This window comes from Bombina bombina, chromosome 2, assembly GCF_027579735.1.
Source record: "Bombina bombina isolate aBomBom1 chromosome 2, aBomBom1.pri, whole genome shotgun sequence".
Classification (NCBI taxonomy): domain Eukaryota; kingdom Metazoa; phylum Chordata; class Amphibia; order Anura; family Bombinatoridae; genus Bombina; species Bombina bombina.
Window position 1 is genome coordinate 1,338,915,296 of NC_069500.1, and position 19,042 is coordinate 1,338,934,337.

At 41.2% G+C, this 19,042-nt stretch overlaps 1 protein-coding gene across 2 annotated transcripts in view; it reads left to right on the plus strand.

Moving 5' to 3' along the window:
• LETM1 (leucine zipper and EF-hand containing transmembrane protein 1) overlaps nucleotides 1-19,042 on the plus strand; it is a 164,484-nt gene that overhangs the window by 57,960 nt on the left and 87,482 nt on the right. For both annotated transcript variants that reach the window (XM_053704219.1, XM_053704220.1), the window contains exons 6-7: nucleotides 3,461-3,664; nucleotides 10,494-10,613. In XM_053704219.1, the coding sequence (XP_053560194.1) occupies nucleotides 3,461-3,664; nucleotides 10,494-10,613 (324 nt within the window). The remainder of the gene's footprint in view (nucleotides 1-3,460; nucleotides 3,665-10,493; nucleotides 10,614-19,042) is intronic.

Here is a 19,042-nt window from a genome sequence, read left to right on the forward strand (position 1 = left end):
GCAGGACTTGGTATGCAGACCTAGTGGACATGTCATCTGTCCCGCAATGGACACTGCCAATGAGGCAGGATCTTCTAATACAGGGTCCATTCAAGCATCCAAATCTAGTTTCTCTGCGGCTGACTGCTTGGAGATTGAACGCTTAATTCTATCAAAGCGTGGGTTCTCTGAGTCAGTTATAGATACTCTGATCCAAGCTAGAAAGCCTGTCACCAGGAAAATTTACCATAAGATATGGCGGAAATATCTTTGTTGGTGTGAATCCAAGGGTTACTCGTGGAGTAAGATTAGGATAAGAAGGATTGGAGAAAGGTTTGTCAGCTAGTTCCTTAAAGGGACAGATATCTGCTCTGTCTATTCTTTTACACAAGCGTCTGGCGGAGGTACCAGACGTTCAAGCGTTTGCTCAGGCTTTAGTCAGAATCAAGCCTGTCTATAAACCAGTTGCTCCGCCATGGAGTCTAAATTTAGTTCTTTCAGTTCTTCAAGGGGTTCCGTTTGAACCTTTACATTCCATAGATATTAAGTTATTATCTTGGAAAGTTTTGTTTTTGGTAGCTATATTTTCTGCTCGAAGAGTTTCTGAATTGTCTGCTTTGCAGTGTAATTCAGTGTAATTCACCCTATCTGGTGTTCCATGCAGATAAGGTAGTTTTACGTACCAAACCTGGTTTTCTTCCTAAGGTTGTTTCTAATAAGAATATTAACCAGGAAATAATTGTTCCTTCCCTGTGTCCTAATCCAGCTTCTAAGAAGGAACGGCTATTACACAATCTTGATGTGGTTCGTGCTTTGAAATTCTATTTGCAAGCAACTAAAGATTTCAGACAAACATCATCCTTGTTTGTCGTTTATTCTGGTAAGAGGAGAGGTCAGAAAGCGACTGCTACCTCTTTTCTTCTGGCTGAAAAGCATCATCCGATTGGCTTATGAGACTGCTGGGCAGCAGCCTCCTGAACGAATTACAGCTCATTCCACCAGAGCTGTGGCTTCCGTATGGGCTTTCAAGAATGAGGCTTCTGTTGAACAGATTTGTAAGGCAGCGACTTGGTCTTCACTGCATACTTTTGCCAAATTTTACAAATTCGATACTTTTGCTTCTTCGGAGGCTATTTTTGGGAGAAAGGTTTTGCAAGCAGTGGTGCCTTCCGTTTAGGTTACCTGTCTTGTTCCCTCCCTTCATCTGTGTCCTAAAGCTTTGGTATTGGTATCCCACAAGTAAGGATGAATCCGTGGACTGGATACACCTTGCAAGAGAAAACAGAATTTATGCTTACCTGATAAATTACTTTCTATTGCGGTGTATCCAGTCCACGGCCCGCCCTGGCAATTAAGTCAGGTTAAATTTTTTTTTTTGTTTAAACTACAGTCACCACTGCACCCTATCGTTTCTCCTTTTCTCCTAGCCTTCGGTCGAATGACTGGGGGGTGGAGCTAGTGGGGGAGCTATATAGACAGCTCTGCTGTGTGCTCTCTTGGCCACTTCCTGTAGGGAATGAGAATATCCCACAAGTAAGGATGAATCCGTGGACTGGATACACCGCAAGAGAAAGTAATTTATCAGGTAAGCATAAATTCTGTTTTTCCTGGACAATCAGTGCAGGGAGTGGTTCCTCCATAGTGAAAAATACTTAGTATAACGTTTGTCATACTCATTAACCTTGATTCTTGATTATTTTCAAGAAGAAAACTGCTATTGTAAACATTTTATTTGTATGTAGATTTGATTCTCACATTTAAAGTAAAAGAAAAATGTTATAAACTTTATATATTACTGATAAAGCAAGGCACATTATGGTTGAAGTTTAGAGTGCTTGCCAAAAACAACCAAAACATCTATCACTATTTTTATATTTTATAATTTTATAATAATTTTATAGTTATAAAATATTTATTTTATAATTATTAGACTATTAATGCTCCTCCCACCTTATGGAAACCACTGGCATAATGCATTTTTTTAGTTTGTTGGCAGAAAGAGCCTGCCTCCCTAAGACTCCCTTATATATTTGTGTACAACGCAAGGTCATAGTGATATTCTATCTGGTATATAATATATATATCTGTATGGTATATAATATACATATATATATGCAAGGGGAAGGCACTCACCGTTTTATAATGTATTTCTTTATTCAAAGATCTTTGAATAAAGAAATACATTATAAAACGTTGAGTGCCTTCCCCTTGCCTACGTGTTTATACTGTTGATTTGAAGTGCACCCCGGCTGATGGACATTAGGTAAGAAGTGTGCTGGAACCCTCCCTGCATTATATATATATATATATATATATCTATATATATATATATATATATATATATATATATCGCTCATACAGCGGGTTAGGGACCGGAGCCCCGCTGTAAAGTGAAACAAGGCAGTTTTAGCTTTCTTTTCACTTACCAGTGTGTTTAAAAACTTAAAAACATGTTTTAACTAACTTATATTTGGTGTACAATAGAGTTAAGTATAGTTTAACACTCGCACAGCACAGTATTCAATAAATACTGTACCTGTAAAATAGTGACAATCACTGTAGTACAATTTGCCAGAGTATAGCACTGAGACACAGATTGCACTGTAATGATGTAAACAGAGTGAACTAAGCATAATAAAATGGTGCCAGTCACTTTTCTTGCAATCTCATGAAGATTACAGCACTGTTTTAAAATCCTTGGAGGTTGAACTTCAGCTCCACAAAGCGCTGTATTAGCGAAGCGCTGTAAAGTGAAGCGATGTAAAGTGAGGTATACCTGTGTATATATGTATATATATATATATATATATATATATATATATATATATATATATATATATATATATATGAAAAACAAACCTGCTCAACGGAGCGCCCCTGGGGTATGTAGCTGTAAATCCAATGAGGTGATAGGCACTGTTAGAGAGAGGGTAGCAAGCAAATGAATGTTGTTCCCGGGCGGCAAACAAAAATTCCCAGTGCGTCTGCACACGCACAAAAAGTAACAGTTATTCCAAGATTGGGAAAATAAATGAGCGCTCCAAGCCCATTTGGGCTTGGAGCGCTCATTTATTTTCCCAATCTTGGAATATATATATATATATATATATATATATATATATATATATATATATATATATATATATATATATATATATATATATATATATATATATATATATATATATATATATATATATATATATATATATATATATATATATATATATATATATATATATCCTTGTCCCAAAACATCTCTTGGGACAATCGTATTCCAAGTGTGTTTTACTTTGCGGTCCTGTGCCACTCACTTTCTGCTTTAGAAGACAACTCTTCCATAAAGGGGAAATAAGGCTTTTTGTATTAACATTCTTATATTGTTTGTTAGGTTGTTTGATTTTTGATACTGTTTGACCTTTTAAACAGTTTTGTTTTGCAGTGAAAATATAATAACTAGTGCATTCTCTTAATCTTGTAGATTCGAAGCTCTGGAGAAAGACCCACTAACGAGGAGATTGTGAGGTTCTCTAAACTCTTTGAAGACGAACTTACACTTGATAATTTAGCAAGGCCACAGCTTGTGGCATTATGCAAATTACTAGAGCTTCAATCAATGGGGACAAATAACTTCTTGCGCTTTCAGCTCACAATGAAGCTGAGGTCCATTAAAGCAGATGATAAAGTAAGTTGTTGCTCTGGTTTAGATATTTGCAATCAAAAGTGCTTGATTTTATTCCTAAAAATGATACTTTTTGTAGCTGCCATTTCTATGTTAACATCCCTTTTTTTTTTTTTTTTTTTTTTTTTTTCTTTTTTTAAATATTAGTGGGTTTTTTTTTAGGACTAATATATATTGATTTTTATTTTTTTAAATACTGACAACCACGAATGTCTTTGAGTCTCCATCCCTCAAAGTAATCACTATGCATCTCATTAGCATGGTACACTATATGCATTGATATATAAAGCTAAAGAAATTATAAGTACAACCATAAGTTTGTAGTTTTAAATTTATTTTTATAAAGATCCATTTGTAATTTTTAATTTGACTTTGTAAAGTCTTTTTGTTTTCCAGCATTTATTTTAAGAGAAGATTAATGTAGTACAAAACACTCAAGTAAATGTATGAGGATATGACAGTGACAAAACACCTTTCTCTATTATAATGTGAACACCTTTTTATTAATCATCGGGCATCTCTCTCCTTTGTTAAAGCACTAGCTTCCAACTTGGTTTGCTATGTTGTCTGTCATGATTGCTTCTCAACATACAGGGAACATAGTGAGCACTTGTTTCTTTTCCAAAGGTGCAAGATGCCATTTGAAGTATCAAAATATGACTTCACAGATATGTGGGCATTTTTCCAGCAACGCCTGCTTAAAATTCACTGGCCCTTTTTATGATCTAAAACATATATTTAACTTTTTTTATTTGAGAGTCTAGAAGCTGTGAAAAAAAATATTTTAGAAAATTGTAGTAAAATGTACTAGACTGAACATGAATCCATTTCTCTTGTAAGGTGTATCCAGTCCACGGATCATCCATTACTTGTGGGATATTCTCCTTCCCAACAGGAAGCTGCAAGAGGACCACCCACAGCAGAGCTGTCTATATAGCTCCTCCTCTCCCTGCCACCCCCAGTCATTCTCTTGCAGCTCTCGACAAGAAAGGAAGTAGCTAGAGATGTGGTGTTTTTATTTAGTTTATCTTCATTCAAAAGTTTGTTATTTTCAAATGGTACCGGAGTTGTACTATTTTAGCCTCAGGCAGAAAGTAGAAGAAGAGTCTGCCTGTGGTCTTTAATGATCTTAGCAGGTTGTAACTAAGATCCATTGCCGTTCTCACACATAACTGAAGAGAGAGGTAACTTCAGCTGGGGAATGGCGTGCAGGGTTTCCTGCTATGAGGTATGTGCAGTTTAAATTTTTCTAGAGAAATGTAAATGCTAGAAAATGCTGTTAATACCGGATTTATCTGAGGTAAGCCTGATTACAGTGATTTAACAAAAACTAGTATCGTGCTTGCTGTTAGAGGTAATACTCTTATTATTTTTCACATTTCTGACATATAAAACGTTTGCTGGAAGTGCTTAAACGTTTTTTATATGCATATTGGTGATAAAACTTTATTGGGGCTTAGTTTTTTCCACATGGCTGGCTAATTTTTGTCTAGGGATAGCTTTGTTTGGCCTCTCACTGTGAATACATAAGTGGGAGGGGCCTAATTTCGCGCCTAAATGCGCATTAGATTTTGCAGCCTGAGACATCCAGTTTCCCTGAAGGAGTCCCCTGAATGCTTAGGACCTATCTGAAGGGTTTTTGTGCTTTCCAAAATCGATTGTATGGGAAGGTAGGGCCACAGCAGAGCTGTGGCAGTTTGTTGTGACTGTTAAAAAAATGTTTATTTTGTTTTTTTAATCCGTTTTTGAAACTAAGGGGTTAATCATCCATTTGCAAGTGGGTGCAATGCTCTGTTAGCCTATTATACACACTGTAAAAATTGCGTTTGATTTACTGCTTTTTATCACTGTTTTTCAAATTCTGACCTTTTTTATATTTCTTAAAGGCACAGTACCGTTTTTATTTTTTGCTTGTTTACTTTCATTAAAGTATTTTCCAAGCTTGCTGGTCTCTTTGCTAGTCTGTTTAAACATGTCTGACATAGAAGAAACCTGTTCAAATCCTTGTTCATTATGTTTAGAAGCCATGGTGGAACCCTCTCTTAGAATGTACCAAATGTACTGATTTCACTTTAAGTTATAAAGACCATATTCTGTCTTTAAAAGATTTATCACCAGAGGAAACTGACAAGGGGGAAGTAATTCCGACTAACTCGCCTCACGTGTCAGAACCTTTAACTCCCGCTCAAGGGACTCCCGCTCAAGAGGCGCCAAGTACATCTTGCGCGCCCATGGCGTTTACTTTACAAGACATGGCGGCAGTCATGGATAATACCCTTTCAGCTGTATTATCCAGACTACCTGGGTTATGAGGACAACGAGACGGCTCTGGTGTTAGAAGGAATACAGAGCACTCTGACGCTTTAGTAGCTATGTCTGATACCCCCTCACAATATGCAGAAGCTGAGGAAGGAGAGCTTCTTTCGGTGGGTGATTTTTCTGACTCAGGGAAGATGCTTCAACCTGATTCTGATATGTCAACATTTCAATTTAAGCTTGAACACCTCCGTGTGTTGCTCAGGGAGGTTTTAGCTGCTCTGAATGACTGTGACACCATTATAGTGCCAGAGAAAATGTGCAGATTGGACACTGTTTTTCCAATACCTAAAAGGTTTTCAGAGATTATTACTAAGGAATGGGATAGACCAGGTGTTCCATTCTCTCCCCCTCCTGTCTTTAAGAAAATGTTTCCCATAGATTCTGCCACACGGACTTATGGCAAACGGTCCCTAAGGTGGAGGGAGCAGTTTCTACTCTAGCTAAGCGTACTACTATCCCTGTCGAGGACAGTTGTGCTTTCTTAGATCCAATGGATAAAAAGTTAGAGGGTTACCTTAAGAAAATGTTTATTCAACAAGGTTTTATTCTACAGCCTCTTGCATGCATTGCCCCGGTCACTGCTGCTGCGGCCTTCTGGTTTGAGTCTCTGGAAGAGGCCTTACCGGTAGAGACCCCATTGGATGATATACTTGACAAGCTTAGAGCACTTAAGCTAGACAATTCATTTGTTTCTGATGCCATTGTTCATTTAACTAAACTAACGGCTAAGAATTCTGGTTTTGCTATTCAGGCACGTAGGGCGCTATGGCTTAAATCATGGTCAGCTGACGTTACTTCAAAGTCTAAGCTTCTTAATATTCCTTTCAAGGGGCAGACCCTATTCGGGCCTGGATTGAAGGAGATCATTTCTGATATTACTGGAGGAAAAGGTCATGCCCTTCCTCAGGGTAGGTCTAACAAGTTAAGGACCAAACAAACTAAGTTTCGTGCCTTTCGAAACTTTAAGACGAGTGCGGCATCAACTTCCTCTAATACAAACAAGAGGGAAATTTTGCCCAGTCCAAGCCGGTCTGGAGACCTAACCAGACTTGGAACAAAGGTAAGCAGGCCAAGAAACCTGCTGCTGCCTCTAAGACAGCATGAAGGATTGGCCCCCGATCCGGTAACGGATCTAGTAGGGGGCAGACTTTCTCTCTTCGCCCAGGTTTGGGCAAGAGATGTCCAGGATCCCTGGGCGTTGGGAATTGTGTCCCAGGGATATCTTCTGGACTTCAGAGCTTCCCCTCCAAAAGGGAGGTTTCACCTTTCACAATTATCTGCAAATCAGATAAAGAGAGAGGCATTCTTACATTGTGTTCAAGACCTCCAAGTTATGGGAGTGATCCACCCAGTTCCAAAGGAGGAACAGGGTCAAGGTTTCTATTCAAATCTATTTGTGGTTCCCAAAAAAGAGGGAACCTTCAGACCAATATTAGATCTCAAGATCCTAAACAAATTTCTCAGGGTCCCATCATTCAAGATGGAGACTATTTGAACCATCCTACCTATGATCCAGGAGGGTCAATACATGACTACTGTGGACTTAAAGGATGCTTATCTTCACATTCCGATACACAAAGATCATCATCGGTTTCTCAGGTTTGCCTTCCTAGACAGGCATTACCAGTTTGTGGCTCTTCCCTTTGGGTTAGCTACAGCTCCAAGAATCTTTACGAAGGTTCTGGGGTCACTTCTGGCGGTCCTAAGGCCGCGGGGCATAGCAGTAGCCCCTTACTTAGACGACATTCTGATACAGGCGTCAAATTTCCAAATTGCCAAGTCTCATATGGACATCGTTCTGGCATTCCTGAGGTCGCATGGGTGGAAGGTGAATGAAAAGAAGAGTTCTCTATCCCCTCTCACAAGGGTTTCCTTTCTGGGAACTCTGATAGATTCTGTAGAAATGAGGATTTACCTGACAGAGGCCAGGTTATCAAAACTTTTCTAAATTCTTGCCGTGTTCTTTATTCTACTTCTCGCCCTTCGGTGGCTCAGTGTATGGAAGTAATCGGCTTAATGGTAGCAGTAATGGACATAGTTCCGTTTGCCCGCTTACATCTCAGACCGCTGCAACTCTGCATGCTCAGTCAGTGGAATGGGAATTACACAGATTTGTCCCCTCTACTAAATCTGGATCAAGAGACCAGGGATTCTCTTCTCTGGTGGCTATCTCGGGTCCATCTGTCCAAAGGTATGACCTTTCGCAGGCCAGATTGGACAATAGTAACTACAGATGCCAGCCTTCTGGGCTGGGTGGCAGTCTGGAACTCCCTGAAGGCTCAGGGATCGTGGACTCAGGAGGAGGTTCTTCTCCCGATAAACATTCTGGAACTAAGAGCGATATTCAATGCTCTTCAGGCTTGGCCTCAGCTAGCGACAATGAGGTTCATCAGATTTCAGTCGGACAACATCACGACTGTAGCTTACATCAACCATCAAGGGGGAACAAGGAGTTCCCTAGCGATGTTGGAGGTTTCAAAGATAATTTGTTGGGCAGAGATTCACTCTTGCCACCTATCGGCTATCCATATTCCAGGAGTAGAGAACTGGGAGGCAGATTTTCTAAGTCGACAGACCTTTCATCCGGGGGAGTGGGAGCTTCATCCGGAGGTGTTTGCACAGTTGATTCAACGTTGGGGCAAACCAGAACTGGATCTCATGGCGTCTCGCCAGAACGACAAGCTTCCTTGTTACGGGTCCAGGTCCAGGGATCCCAAGGCAGCGCTGATAGATGCTCTAGCAGCGCCTTGGTCCTTCAACCTGGCTTATGTGTTTCCACCGTTTCCTCTGCTCCCTCGTTTGATTGCCAAGATCAAACAGGAGAGAGCAGGTGGACATGTCATCCTTTCCACCATGGACTCTGCCTCTAAGACAGGACCTTCTACTTCAGGGTCCTTTCAACCATCCAAATCTAATTTCTCTGCGACTGACTGCCTGGAGATTGAACGCTTGATTTTATCAAAGCGTGGCTTCTCCGAGTCAGTCATTGATACCTTAATTCAGGCAGGGAAGCCTGTCACCAGGAAAATCTATCATAAGATATGGTGTAAATATCTTCATTGGTGTGAATCCAAAGGTTACTCATGGATTAAGGTCAGGATTCCTAGGATATTGTCTTTTCTCCAAGATGGATTGGAGAAAGGTTTGTCAGCGAGTTCCTTAAAGTTACAGATTTCTGCTTTGTCTATTCTTTTGCACAAGCGTCTGGTGGATGTTCCAGACGTTCAGGCATTTTGTCAGGCTTTAGTTAGAATCAAGCCTGTGTTTAAACCTGTTGCTCCGCCATGGAGTTTAAATTTAGTTCTTAAAGTTGTTCAAGGGGTTCCGTTTGAACCCTTGCATTCCATAGATATCAAGCTTTTATCTTGAAAAGTTCTGTTTTTGGTAGCTATCTCCTCGGCTCGTAGAGTTTCTGAGTTATCTGCCTTACAGTGTGATTTCCCCTTATCTGATCTTCCATGCAGATAAGGTAGTTTTGCGTACCAAACCTGGGTTTTTACCTAAGGTGGTATCTAATAAGAATATCAATCAGGAGATTGTTGTTCCGTCACTGTGTCCTAATCCTTCTTCAAAGAAGGAACGTTTATTACACAATCTTGACGTGGTTCGTGCTTTAAAGTTTTATTTACAGGCTACTAAAGATTTTCGTCAAACATCTGCATTGTTTGTTGTCTACTCTGGACAGAGGAGAGGCCAAAAGGCTTCGGCAACTTCTCTTTCGTTTTGGCTAAGGAGTATAATACGCTTAGCTTATGAGACTGCTGGCCAGCAGCCTACTGAAAGGATTACAGCTCATTCTACTAGAGCGGTAGCTTCCACATGGGCTTTTAAGAATGAGGCTTCTGTTGAACAGATTTGTAAGGCGGCAACTTGGTCTTCTCTTCATACTTTTTCAAAGTTCTATAAATTTGATACTTTTGCTTCTTCGGAGGCTATTTTTGGGAGAGAGGTTTTGCAGGCAGTGGTACCTTCCGTTTAAGCGCCTGCCTTGTCCCTCCCTTCATCCGTGTCCTATAGCTTTGGTATTGGTATCCCACAAGTAATGGATGATCCGTGGACTGGATACACCTTACAAGAGAAAACATTAGTTATGCTTACCTGATAAATTTATTTCTCTTGTGGTGTATCCAGTCCACGGCCCGCCCTGTCATTTTAAGGCAGGTATATTTTATTTTTAAACTTCAGTCACCACTGCACCCTATGGTTTCCCCTTTCTGTTGCTTGTCTTCGGTCGAATGACTGGCAGAGAGAGGAGGAGCTGTGGGTGGTCCTCTTGCAGCTTCCTGTTGGGAAGGAGAATATCCCACAAGTAATGGATGATCAGTGGACTGGATACACCACAAGATCCAGTCCACGGTAAGCATAAATTATGTTTTTGTTTTGTAAATGTTTCCCTAACTTCCCATATCTAATACTATCGTTATCGGCATTTTCACGGAAACTATTATTATTTATTATTATTGTTTATTTGCACGTGTAATAACTTTTTTTTTTTTTAAATAATGTTTTGTAGCTAATTGCAGAGGAAGGCGTGGATTCTCTGAATGTGAAAGAACTACAGGCTGCATGCCGTGCAAGGGGTATGAGAGCTCTTGGGGTCACAGAGGAGCGGTTAAGAGAACAGTTAAAGCAGGTCAGTAGAAATTTGAAGGAAGACTTAAACGTTATCAACTCTCAAAATGTATTAAAAATTTATTAAAAAATCCATTAAACTTGACATTTCAACAATGTATAAAATGTTTCAGTGCTAAACCACCTTAAGGGAAGAGATAAGAGCAGGCTTCCCAGTCTCTCTCAACTGTGCATGTGACAGGGAAATCAGTGAAATGAACAAACATAAAACAATATTCTAATTTGACAAAATAAAGCTGCAGTTTTCATAGCAAAATTATTCTCCGATATGAAGGTTCAAAATCATGTAGTTTACAATCTAGGTTTAGTGGTCCTTTAAAAGCAAAGACTCTGCCATTCATTTTTCATTGTAAATAAAGACATTTGCTGTTTTCCTGATTAGCAGAACCTTGTAGTCATTAAGTTTCTATCATGTGTATATATAAGGCAGAGATTCTTTACTATCTTATAAAAAACCCAAAATGTAATAAAGATTAAAGTACCATTTTCTAAATAGGACATAGGAAAAAGTGAGAGTAATTTATCTTTTTTAACTTGCTGTACTACTTTTTTTTTCTATGGCATGGAGAGTCCACAACATCATCATTCCAATTGCTAGTGGGATATTCAACTCCTGGCCAGCAGGAGGAGGCAAAGAGCACCCCAGCATAGCTGTTAAGTGTAACTTCCCTTACCGATAATCTCCAGTCATTCTCTTTGCCTCTGTCAATGGAGGATGTGCAAAGTTAGTGTCTGAAGATAGTTAATCCTTTTATGGGTGCTTTTCCCCGCAAGCAAGGATTGGGGTTATGCTGTGTCCATGTCAATCTCTTTAGAAAGAGTAGTGGTGGCTATAAGCAGTTAGAAAGTGGCGAGGTTGTCTTTGCTTTATTTCTAACATTATTGCTACCCCTTTATAGACAGCCAGGGTTGGTTACTCTGTTCTTTCTTTTTCTACAGGTCCCTGTTAGCGGTCAAGTGAGTTTATCAGACTGGTAGCTGCTGTGCTTGCTCCACAGCAGAAGATCCTTTAGGGTAAGTCCTTTTATTCATATTTCTTAGGACAGAGACCTGTTGCCTACTACCCTCAGAAGGTATTTATTCTAATTTTATATATCCACTGTGGGATATTTGCGGCTAAGCAGCTATCAGGGTTTATGCCTGTGAAGAGATTTTGCTGCTTCCATTGCTGGGCAAATTTTAGCTAAGCCTAGGCTTTAAGGGTGTGGGATACTGCTTTGGTGGTCAGCTATAATTCCCATTCTTTTCCCTACACGGTCTGTTTAAACGGAGGTTTAATGTGTCAAAGGGGCACTGTATGTACTTGCTAATTCCCTCTTGTAGAGGGTTCAGTTGGTTTATGGCACACTTGGCATATACAGAAAGTAAGCGCTGTTATTGCCTGCATGGACTACGGCAGTTGGTGCCTGTTACTCTGCTAATACAGAAAATAAGTGACCATAATTGCCTGCATAGACTTTGGTAGTTGGTGCCTATTACATGAACTCAGGCTGTTATGCCTATCTGACTTCTCCTTCTTGTTATCGGGTATTAGCTTCCCGTTAAGGAGGTGACCGCCATTGTTGGCGGATTTTTTCCTGCATATTGTCTGCTAAATAATACTCAGACAATTTGTGCTTTGGGACGCTCAGTAGATTTATGCTGTTTGGGTTGAGCTTTATTTTTCTGCTCCTCTCAGGATCCGCTGACGGCGTATAAATATTGGCACCATTTTTGATCTTATCGCAACCAGTGGTGCGATCTGAGCGCATGTTTAGCTGAGTCTCTTATAACAAAGCTTAGCCTCCTAAGGATGCATGTACTGTATATTTTATAAAAAAATAGACACTTATTATGTCAATCAAATGTTTTATTAAACGTTTTTTTCTTCAGAACACTTCTGAACTTATTTTCTAATACATACAGTGTTTCTTGTATTTGCCTGCCATCTGGTGGCAGCTGCTAATCCATGTTCCTAAGGATATTTAGGGCTGAGTTGCTCCTAATATACTTATGTCCCTGCAGTTTACTTTTCAGGATTTATTGTCCTGATAATGCCTGGGTTTCTTTCCTAAGATATGGTGAGTCCACTGCGTCCTCAATTACTGTTGGGAATATCAATCCTGGCCAGCAGGAGGAAGCAAAGAGCACCTACAACAAAGCTGTTAAGTATCCCTCCCCTTCTCACAATCCCCAGTCATTCTCTTTGCATTCAGTGCAAGGAGGAGGTGAGCAGCAGCCTCCTGAGAGAATCACAGCTCATTCTACTAGGGCTGTTTCTTCTTCTGGGGCTTTCAAGAATTAAGCTTCTGTTGAGCAGATGTGCAAGGCTGCTACTAGGTCGTCATTGCATACTTTTTTCAAATTATATTAGTTTGATTCTTTCGCCTCGGCTGAGGCTTCTTTTGGGAGAAAGGTTCTGCAAGCAGTGGTGCCTTCTGTTCAGGTCTACCTGTCTTGGCCCTCCCTAGTCCTCCATGTCCTTTAGCTTGGGTATTGGTTCCCAACAGTAATTGAGGACGCCGTGGCCATATCTTAGGAAAGAAAACAAAATTTATGCTTACCTGATAAATTTATTTCCTGATATGGTGAGTCCACGGCCCAACCCTGTATTTTAAAGACAGCTGTTTTTTTTTTTTACTAAACCTCAGACACCTCTACAACTTGTATTTCTCCTTTTCTCCAATTTCTTTCAGTCGAATAACGGTATTGTGGGAAGGGGAGGGATACTTAACAGCTTTGCTGTAGGTGCTCTTTGCAGCCTCCTCTGGTCAGGAGTGATATTCCCAACAGTAATTGAGGATGCCGTGGACTCACCACATCTGGAAAGAAAGATATTTATCAGGTAAGCATAAATTTAGTTTTAGTTTTTTTATTTGATGGCAGCTAAAGGATATACAGAAATAAGGGCTGAGCTGCTTATTTTTGTCATAATCAAGTATGTCAATGCAGTTTTATTTTCAGGATGTATATCTCCTGATTCATTTCTATTTTAGCTCCTTTTATATTTTAAGGTGCAATCTTTTTATACTTTTTTGTATTTGCAGCCCTTCTTCAATCCTTTTTTATAGTGTGATATTTGGCACTATGTCCACCTTAGTCAGGAATAAATATTCCACTGTGGGATATTTTCTTCTTTAAGGATCTTTTGGATGGGATCCTTGTCTGCTCTGATTTCGGAGGAGCATTCTATAAAGGAGATCCAGGATGGGAACAAGGCTCTAAAGCTGACTAATCTTTTATTATTATTTATAATCATAACTTGCAGCATGAGCAATACACTACTATTGGTTCATTAGCTAGTATAATTGATCTAAGTAGACATGAGTATAAGCACAACATAACATATGAAATGATCATCCTAGATCAAAGCGAAGGGAAGTGATTTATTGTATACCAATTACATATTGCGAAACACAAGTCTAACTACCCATTCCCCCCTTGTCCTCCATTTTGATATATCTTAACCATAGACATATAGAAGATACTATATTAAGCCCACCACTTTCGACACAGATTAAAACCTATATAATAAATGTTCCTAAACTATAAGGACATATACCGTTAGGATCAGAAGTGGTAGACTGGACGTGAATATATAGTAACGAAGCAAACAACCAGTGGAGGAGATCTACTAGTTATACACACACATATTATAAGCTTGATCAATATTAGCGCAAATCTTAATATTGATTGTAGAAGATGTGGAGGCATGTATTGTGAATAAGGCCATTATTAATGGACCAACTCCACCTTCTGAAACTTGAACTTTTTGATCAACAGAGTAGAAATTTTAAAATGTATGGATGTTTTGTTGTATTGTTTATTTTAAAGACTGAATTAAAAGTTATGTTTTAATACACAGAATACAGCATATTTCAGAGTCTGGGCATAAGAGTGCTATATGCATTCCTTCTGTGGATAATCTTTATCCACGACTTCTAGTCCTAATCTTCTGCATAAACTTCACAGCGTTCCGTTCTGTGAGAGCTTCCTCCTCCCTCTCCCCCTCCGGAGCATGTCAGTAATTGACAGTGATAACTGCCTGTACCGCTCTGCTTAGAGCATAAAACTTGTGGGAAGTAAAAAATAAAATAAAAAATAAAACTGTGGGTGGTAGTTAAACAGAAGTACTGTACTTAGCATTTTATTTGAATCCTGCTGCATAACGTATATTATATACGTAGACTGGGAAATTACATCTATTTACACCCTGACTGAGAAATAAATGTGTATTCAAACACTGCAGCTCACACGCTGCAGGCAAATGTTATTTCTCTAAGTAGTACTGTATGTAACAACCAATATGCTGTGTCATGTGACTACTGTGCCTCTGTAACGCACGCTACAATATGGCAGCTTACATAGGAAATCAAGCACTGCCTCAACACTGTATTTCAAAACAATCCCTTTCAAAAGCTTGGGGTAAGAGAAACAGATAAAAATAAACAGCAGTGATTATTTTATTTTTATTTATAAGAAAAACTAGGTTTCAGCAATTTTCATCAGGTGTTTAATGTCCCTTTAAGGCCTTAAGGGTAGCTCATTCGTTCATCTGTGATGCAAATATGCAGATTATTCGCCTGAATGCCAAGACATCAGGTTTTTCTGTTTTAGCCCGTAGGGCTCTGTGGTTAAAGTCGTGGTCTGCTGACATGACTTCCAAGTCTAGATTACTTTTCCTCCCGTTTAAGGGGAAGGTTCTTTTTGGTCCGGGCCTAGACTCTCTTATATCTACGGTCACAGGGGCAAGGGTGCTTTTCTGCTGCAGGATAAGAAGAATAAGCCTAAGGGGTCTACTTGTCATCCCTTTTGTGCGGACAAGTCTCAGCACCAGCATCTTGCCGCAAAGTCAGAGCAGTCCAAGGGATCTTGGAAGCCAGCTAACTCTTGAAACAAGACCAAGCAGAGCAAGAAGCCTGCCGAGACAAAATCGGCATGGATGGGGCAGCCCCCGATCCAGCTCTTTTTGTGGAGGCCTGGATAAGAGACGTTCAGGACCTTTGGGTTCTCGAGGTCGTAGCCCAGGGTTACAGGATAGGGTTCAAGACTCATCTATCCAGAGGCAGGTTCCTCCTGTCAAACCTATCATCAAGAGAGACGCCTTCCTAGGATGCGTGAGGGATCTCTCCTCTCATGGAGTAATCATTCCAGTCCCTCTAGCAGAAAGAGTTCTGGGGTATTATTCAAACCTTTTCGTGGTCCCAAAGAAGGAGGGCACGTTTCACCCAATTCTGGACCTAAAATGCCTAAACCAAGTTTCTATCAGTCCCATCCTTCAAAATGGAGACGATCAGGTCGATTCTGCCCTTAGTTTGAGGTTGCTTACCTTCACTTTCCGATCCACAAGGATCCATTTAGGTTCCTAAGATTTGCATTTCTGGACCAACACTTCCAGTTTGTGGCCCTACCGTTCAGTCTGGCGACTACCCCAAGAGTCTTTATGAAGGTTCTGGGAGCGCTGCTCGCGGTAGCGAGAGCCAGAGGTATTGCAGTGGCTCATCTGGACGATATCCTGGTACAGGCTCTGTCCTGCAGTCTCGCGGAGGTACACTCGGGGGCTCTTCTCCTTCGATCACATGGATGGAAGGTAAACGAAGGAAAGATTTCCCTGGTCCCCAGCAACAGAGTGGAATTCCTGGGTACGATAATAGATACCTTAGCCATGAAGATATTCTTGACAGATCAGAGACGTTGCAAGAGTGCGTCCAACTGTCTTGCCCTTCAGACTTCCTCAAGGACGTCTGTGGCCAGGTCCATGGAGGTGATTGGGCTCATGGTATCCAGCATAGATGTAATTCCATATGCCAGGTTCCATCTCAGACTTCTTCAGTTGTGCATGTTGAGACAATGGAACGGCGATCTATCCCAACAGATATCTCTGGATAACCGAACAAGGGAGTCCCTCTCTTGGTGGATCCATCCGGGGCAGCTGTCCCAGGGGACATCCTTCTTGAGACCATCCTAGGAGATTGTGACCACGGATGCAAGTCTATCAGGATGGGGAGCTGTTTTGGGTGTCAGAAAGTCACAGGGCAGGTGGTCTCGAGAGGAATTGAGTCTACCGATAAATATTCTGGAACTACGAGCGATTTATCAGATTCCAGTTGGACAACATAACCTCGGTGGCTTACATAAACCATCAGGTGGGAACGAGAAGCTCCCTAGCCATGAGGGAGGTATCTTGGATTCTGGAATGGGTGGAGATCCACAATTGTTCGCTCCCAGTGATCCACATTCCGGGTGTGGACAACTGGGAAGCGGATTTTCTCAGCAGATAATCATTTCATCCAGGAGAATGGTCTCTCCATCCCGAGGTGTTCTTGAGGATCTGCAACAGATGGGGGATGCCAGAGATAGACCTCATGGCATCTAGACAACTTCAAGCTACCCAGATACTGGTCACGGTCCAGGGATCCCCAGGCAGAGCTGATAGATGCCTTAGTGGTGCCCTGGGAGTTCAACCTACTTTACATTTTTCCACCGTTGCCTCTTCTTCCTCGAGTAGTGGCCTGCATCAAGCAGGAGCAAGCTTCGGCTATTCTGATTGCTTCATTGTGGCCGCAGAGGACGTGGTTTGCGGATCTGGTGGGGATGTCATCGTCTCCTCCATGGAGGTTACCCTGTCGCAGAGATCTGCTGGTTCAGGGTCCTTTTCTACACCAAAATCTCGATTCTCTGAGGCTGACTGCATGGAGATTGAAGTCTAGTCTTAGCCAAGAGGATTTTCGGGGAGAGTGATTGGTACTCTCATTCAGGCCAGGAAGCCGGTCAATCGACGCATCTATCATAAGGTGTGGAGGACCTACTTGTCCTGGTGTGAGGAACGTGGATATCCCTGGCACAAGGTATCCAGGATTTTGGCTTTTCTCCAGGACAGTTTGGATAAGGGTATTGCTGCCAGTTCCTTAAAGGGACAGATTTCGGCTTTATCTGTACTGTTACACAAGAAGCTAGCGGAGATTCCTGATATTCAGTCCTTTGTTCAGGCTTTGTCTAGGATCAGACCTGTTTTTAGACATTCTGCTCCTCCTTGGAGCTTAAACTTGGTTCTTAAAAGATTTTGCAGAGGGCTCCGTTTGAGCCTATGCATGCGCTTGGCATTAAGATTTTTTTCCTGGAAAGTCCTATTCCTACTGGCAATTGCATCGGCTCGTAGAGTCTCTGCTTTAGCGGGCTTGCAATGTGAGCCTCCCCTTACCTGGTATTTCACGCTGATAAGGCTGTTCTTCGCACTGGATTGGGTTTTCTTCCCAAGGTTGTGTCCAATTGTATCATCAATCAGAAAATAGTAGTTCCGTCTAGTGTCCTAACCCCACTTCTTCAAAGGAATGGTTGCTTCATAATTTGGATGTGGTTCGGGCCTTGAAGTTTGATCAGGCTATGATTACGGCTTTACGCCGAAACATGGAAGCCATTGGTGCCACGCTCACACACCCCTTTAACCTCTTTGTACTGATGTAACCTCCAGCCTATGTTGGTGATTTTAATATTTACCAATAAACTACTGTTTTATTTAAACTATACCAGACTTGGGACCCTATCCTTTTTTCGTTTTGTCTACAAGCTTTACCAGTTCAAGGATCCCGTCTTTCCTCATAGTGATACCGCAAACTCTGGGTGAAGACTACCGTCACCTCACACGTCACCTCACACGTCACTTCATACGTCATCGTCCAGAGCCGAGGCCGAAAGCCATAACTCGGATAGAGGTGCCACTGGGAGGAAGCAGTGAATGCGTTTGCTGAGTAAGCTCTCGGTCTGTATGGAATACAGATTCCCCAGTGCTCTCTGGAATACCTCTGATGGCAGACTCCTAAGACACGGATGCTAGAATACAGTGTTGGAAGTACCACGACTGGGGTGAGTGCGTATTGGGTCATAAGTCCCGGAGATAAGAATTGTATGTTACTCTGCTTGATATATATGCAGACCAAAGGGGCATACCGCACTAACTCTTTTTTTCTTGTTCACGAAGAAGTTTAGACAGACTTAGTCTTTATTTGTTGTGTATTCTTGGAAGCGCAGGGGGCAGAGTGCCTCTTCCACTTCACTGTCTTTTTGGTTGAGAAACATTATTCATCTGGCCTACGAGACAGCGGGACATAAGCCTCCTCAGAGGATTACGGCTCACTCAACTAGGGCTGTGGCCTCTTCTTGGGCCTTTAAGAATGAGGCTTCTATGAAGCAGATTTGTAAAGCGGCTATGTGGTCCTCTTTACATACTTTTGCTAAATTTTACATATTTGATGTTTTTGCTTCGGCGGAAGGAGCTTTTGGGAGAGAGGTTCTGCAGGCCGTGGTGCCCTCAGTTTAGGGTTCGCCTCCTTTTGCCCTCCAGTTTTTTTCATTCAGTGTCCTCTAGAGCTTGGGTATTTGTTCCCACAAGTAATGAATGAAGCAGTGGTCTCTCCTCCCATTAAGATGGAAAACATAAATTATGCTTACCTG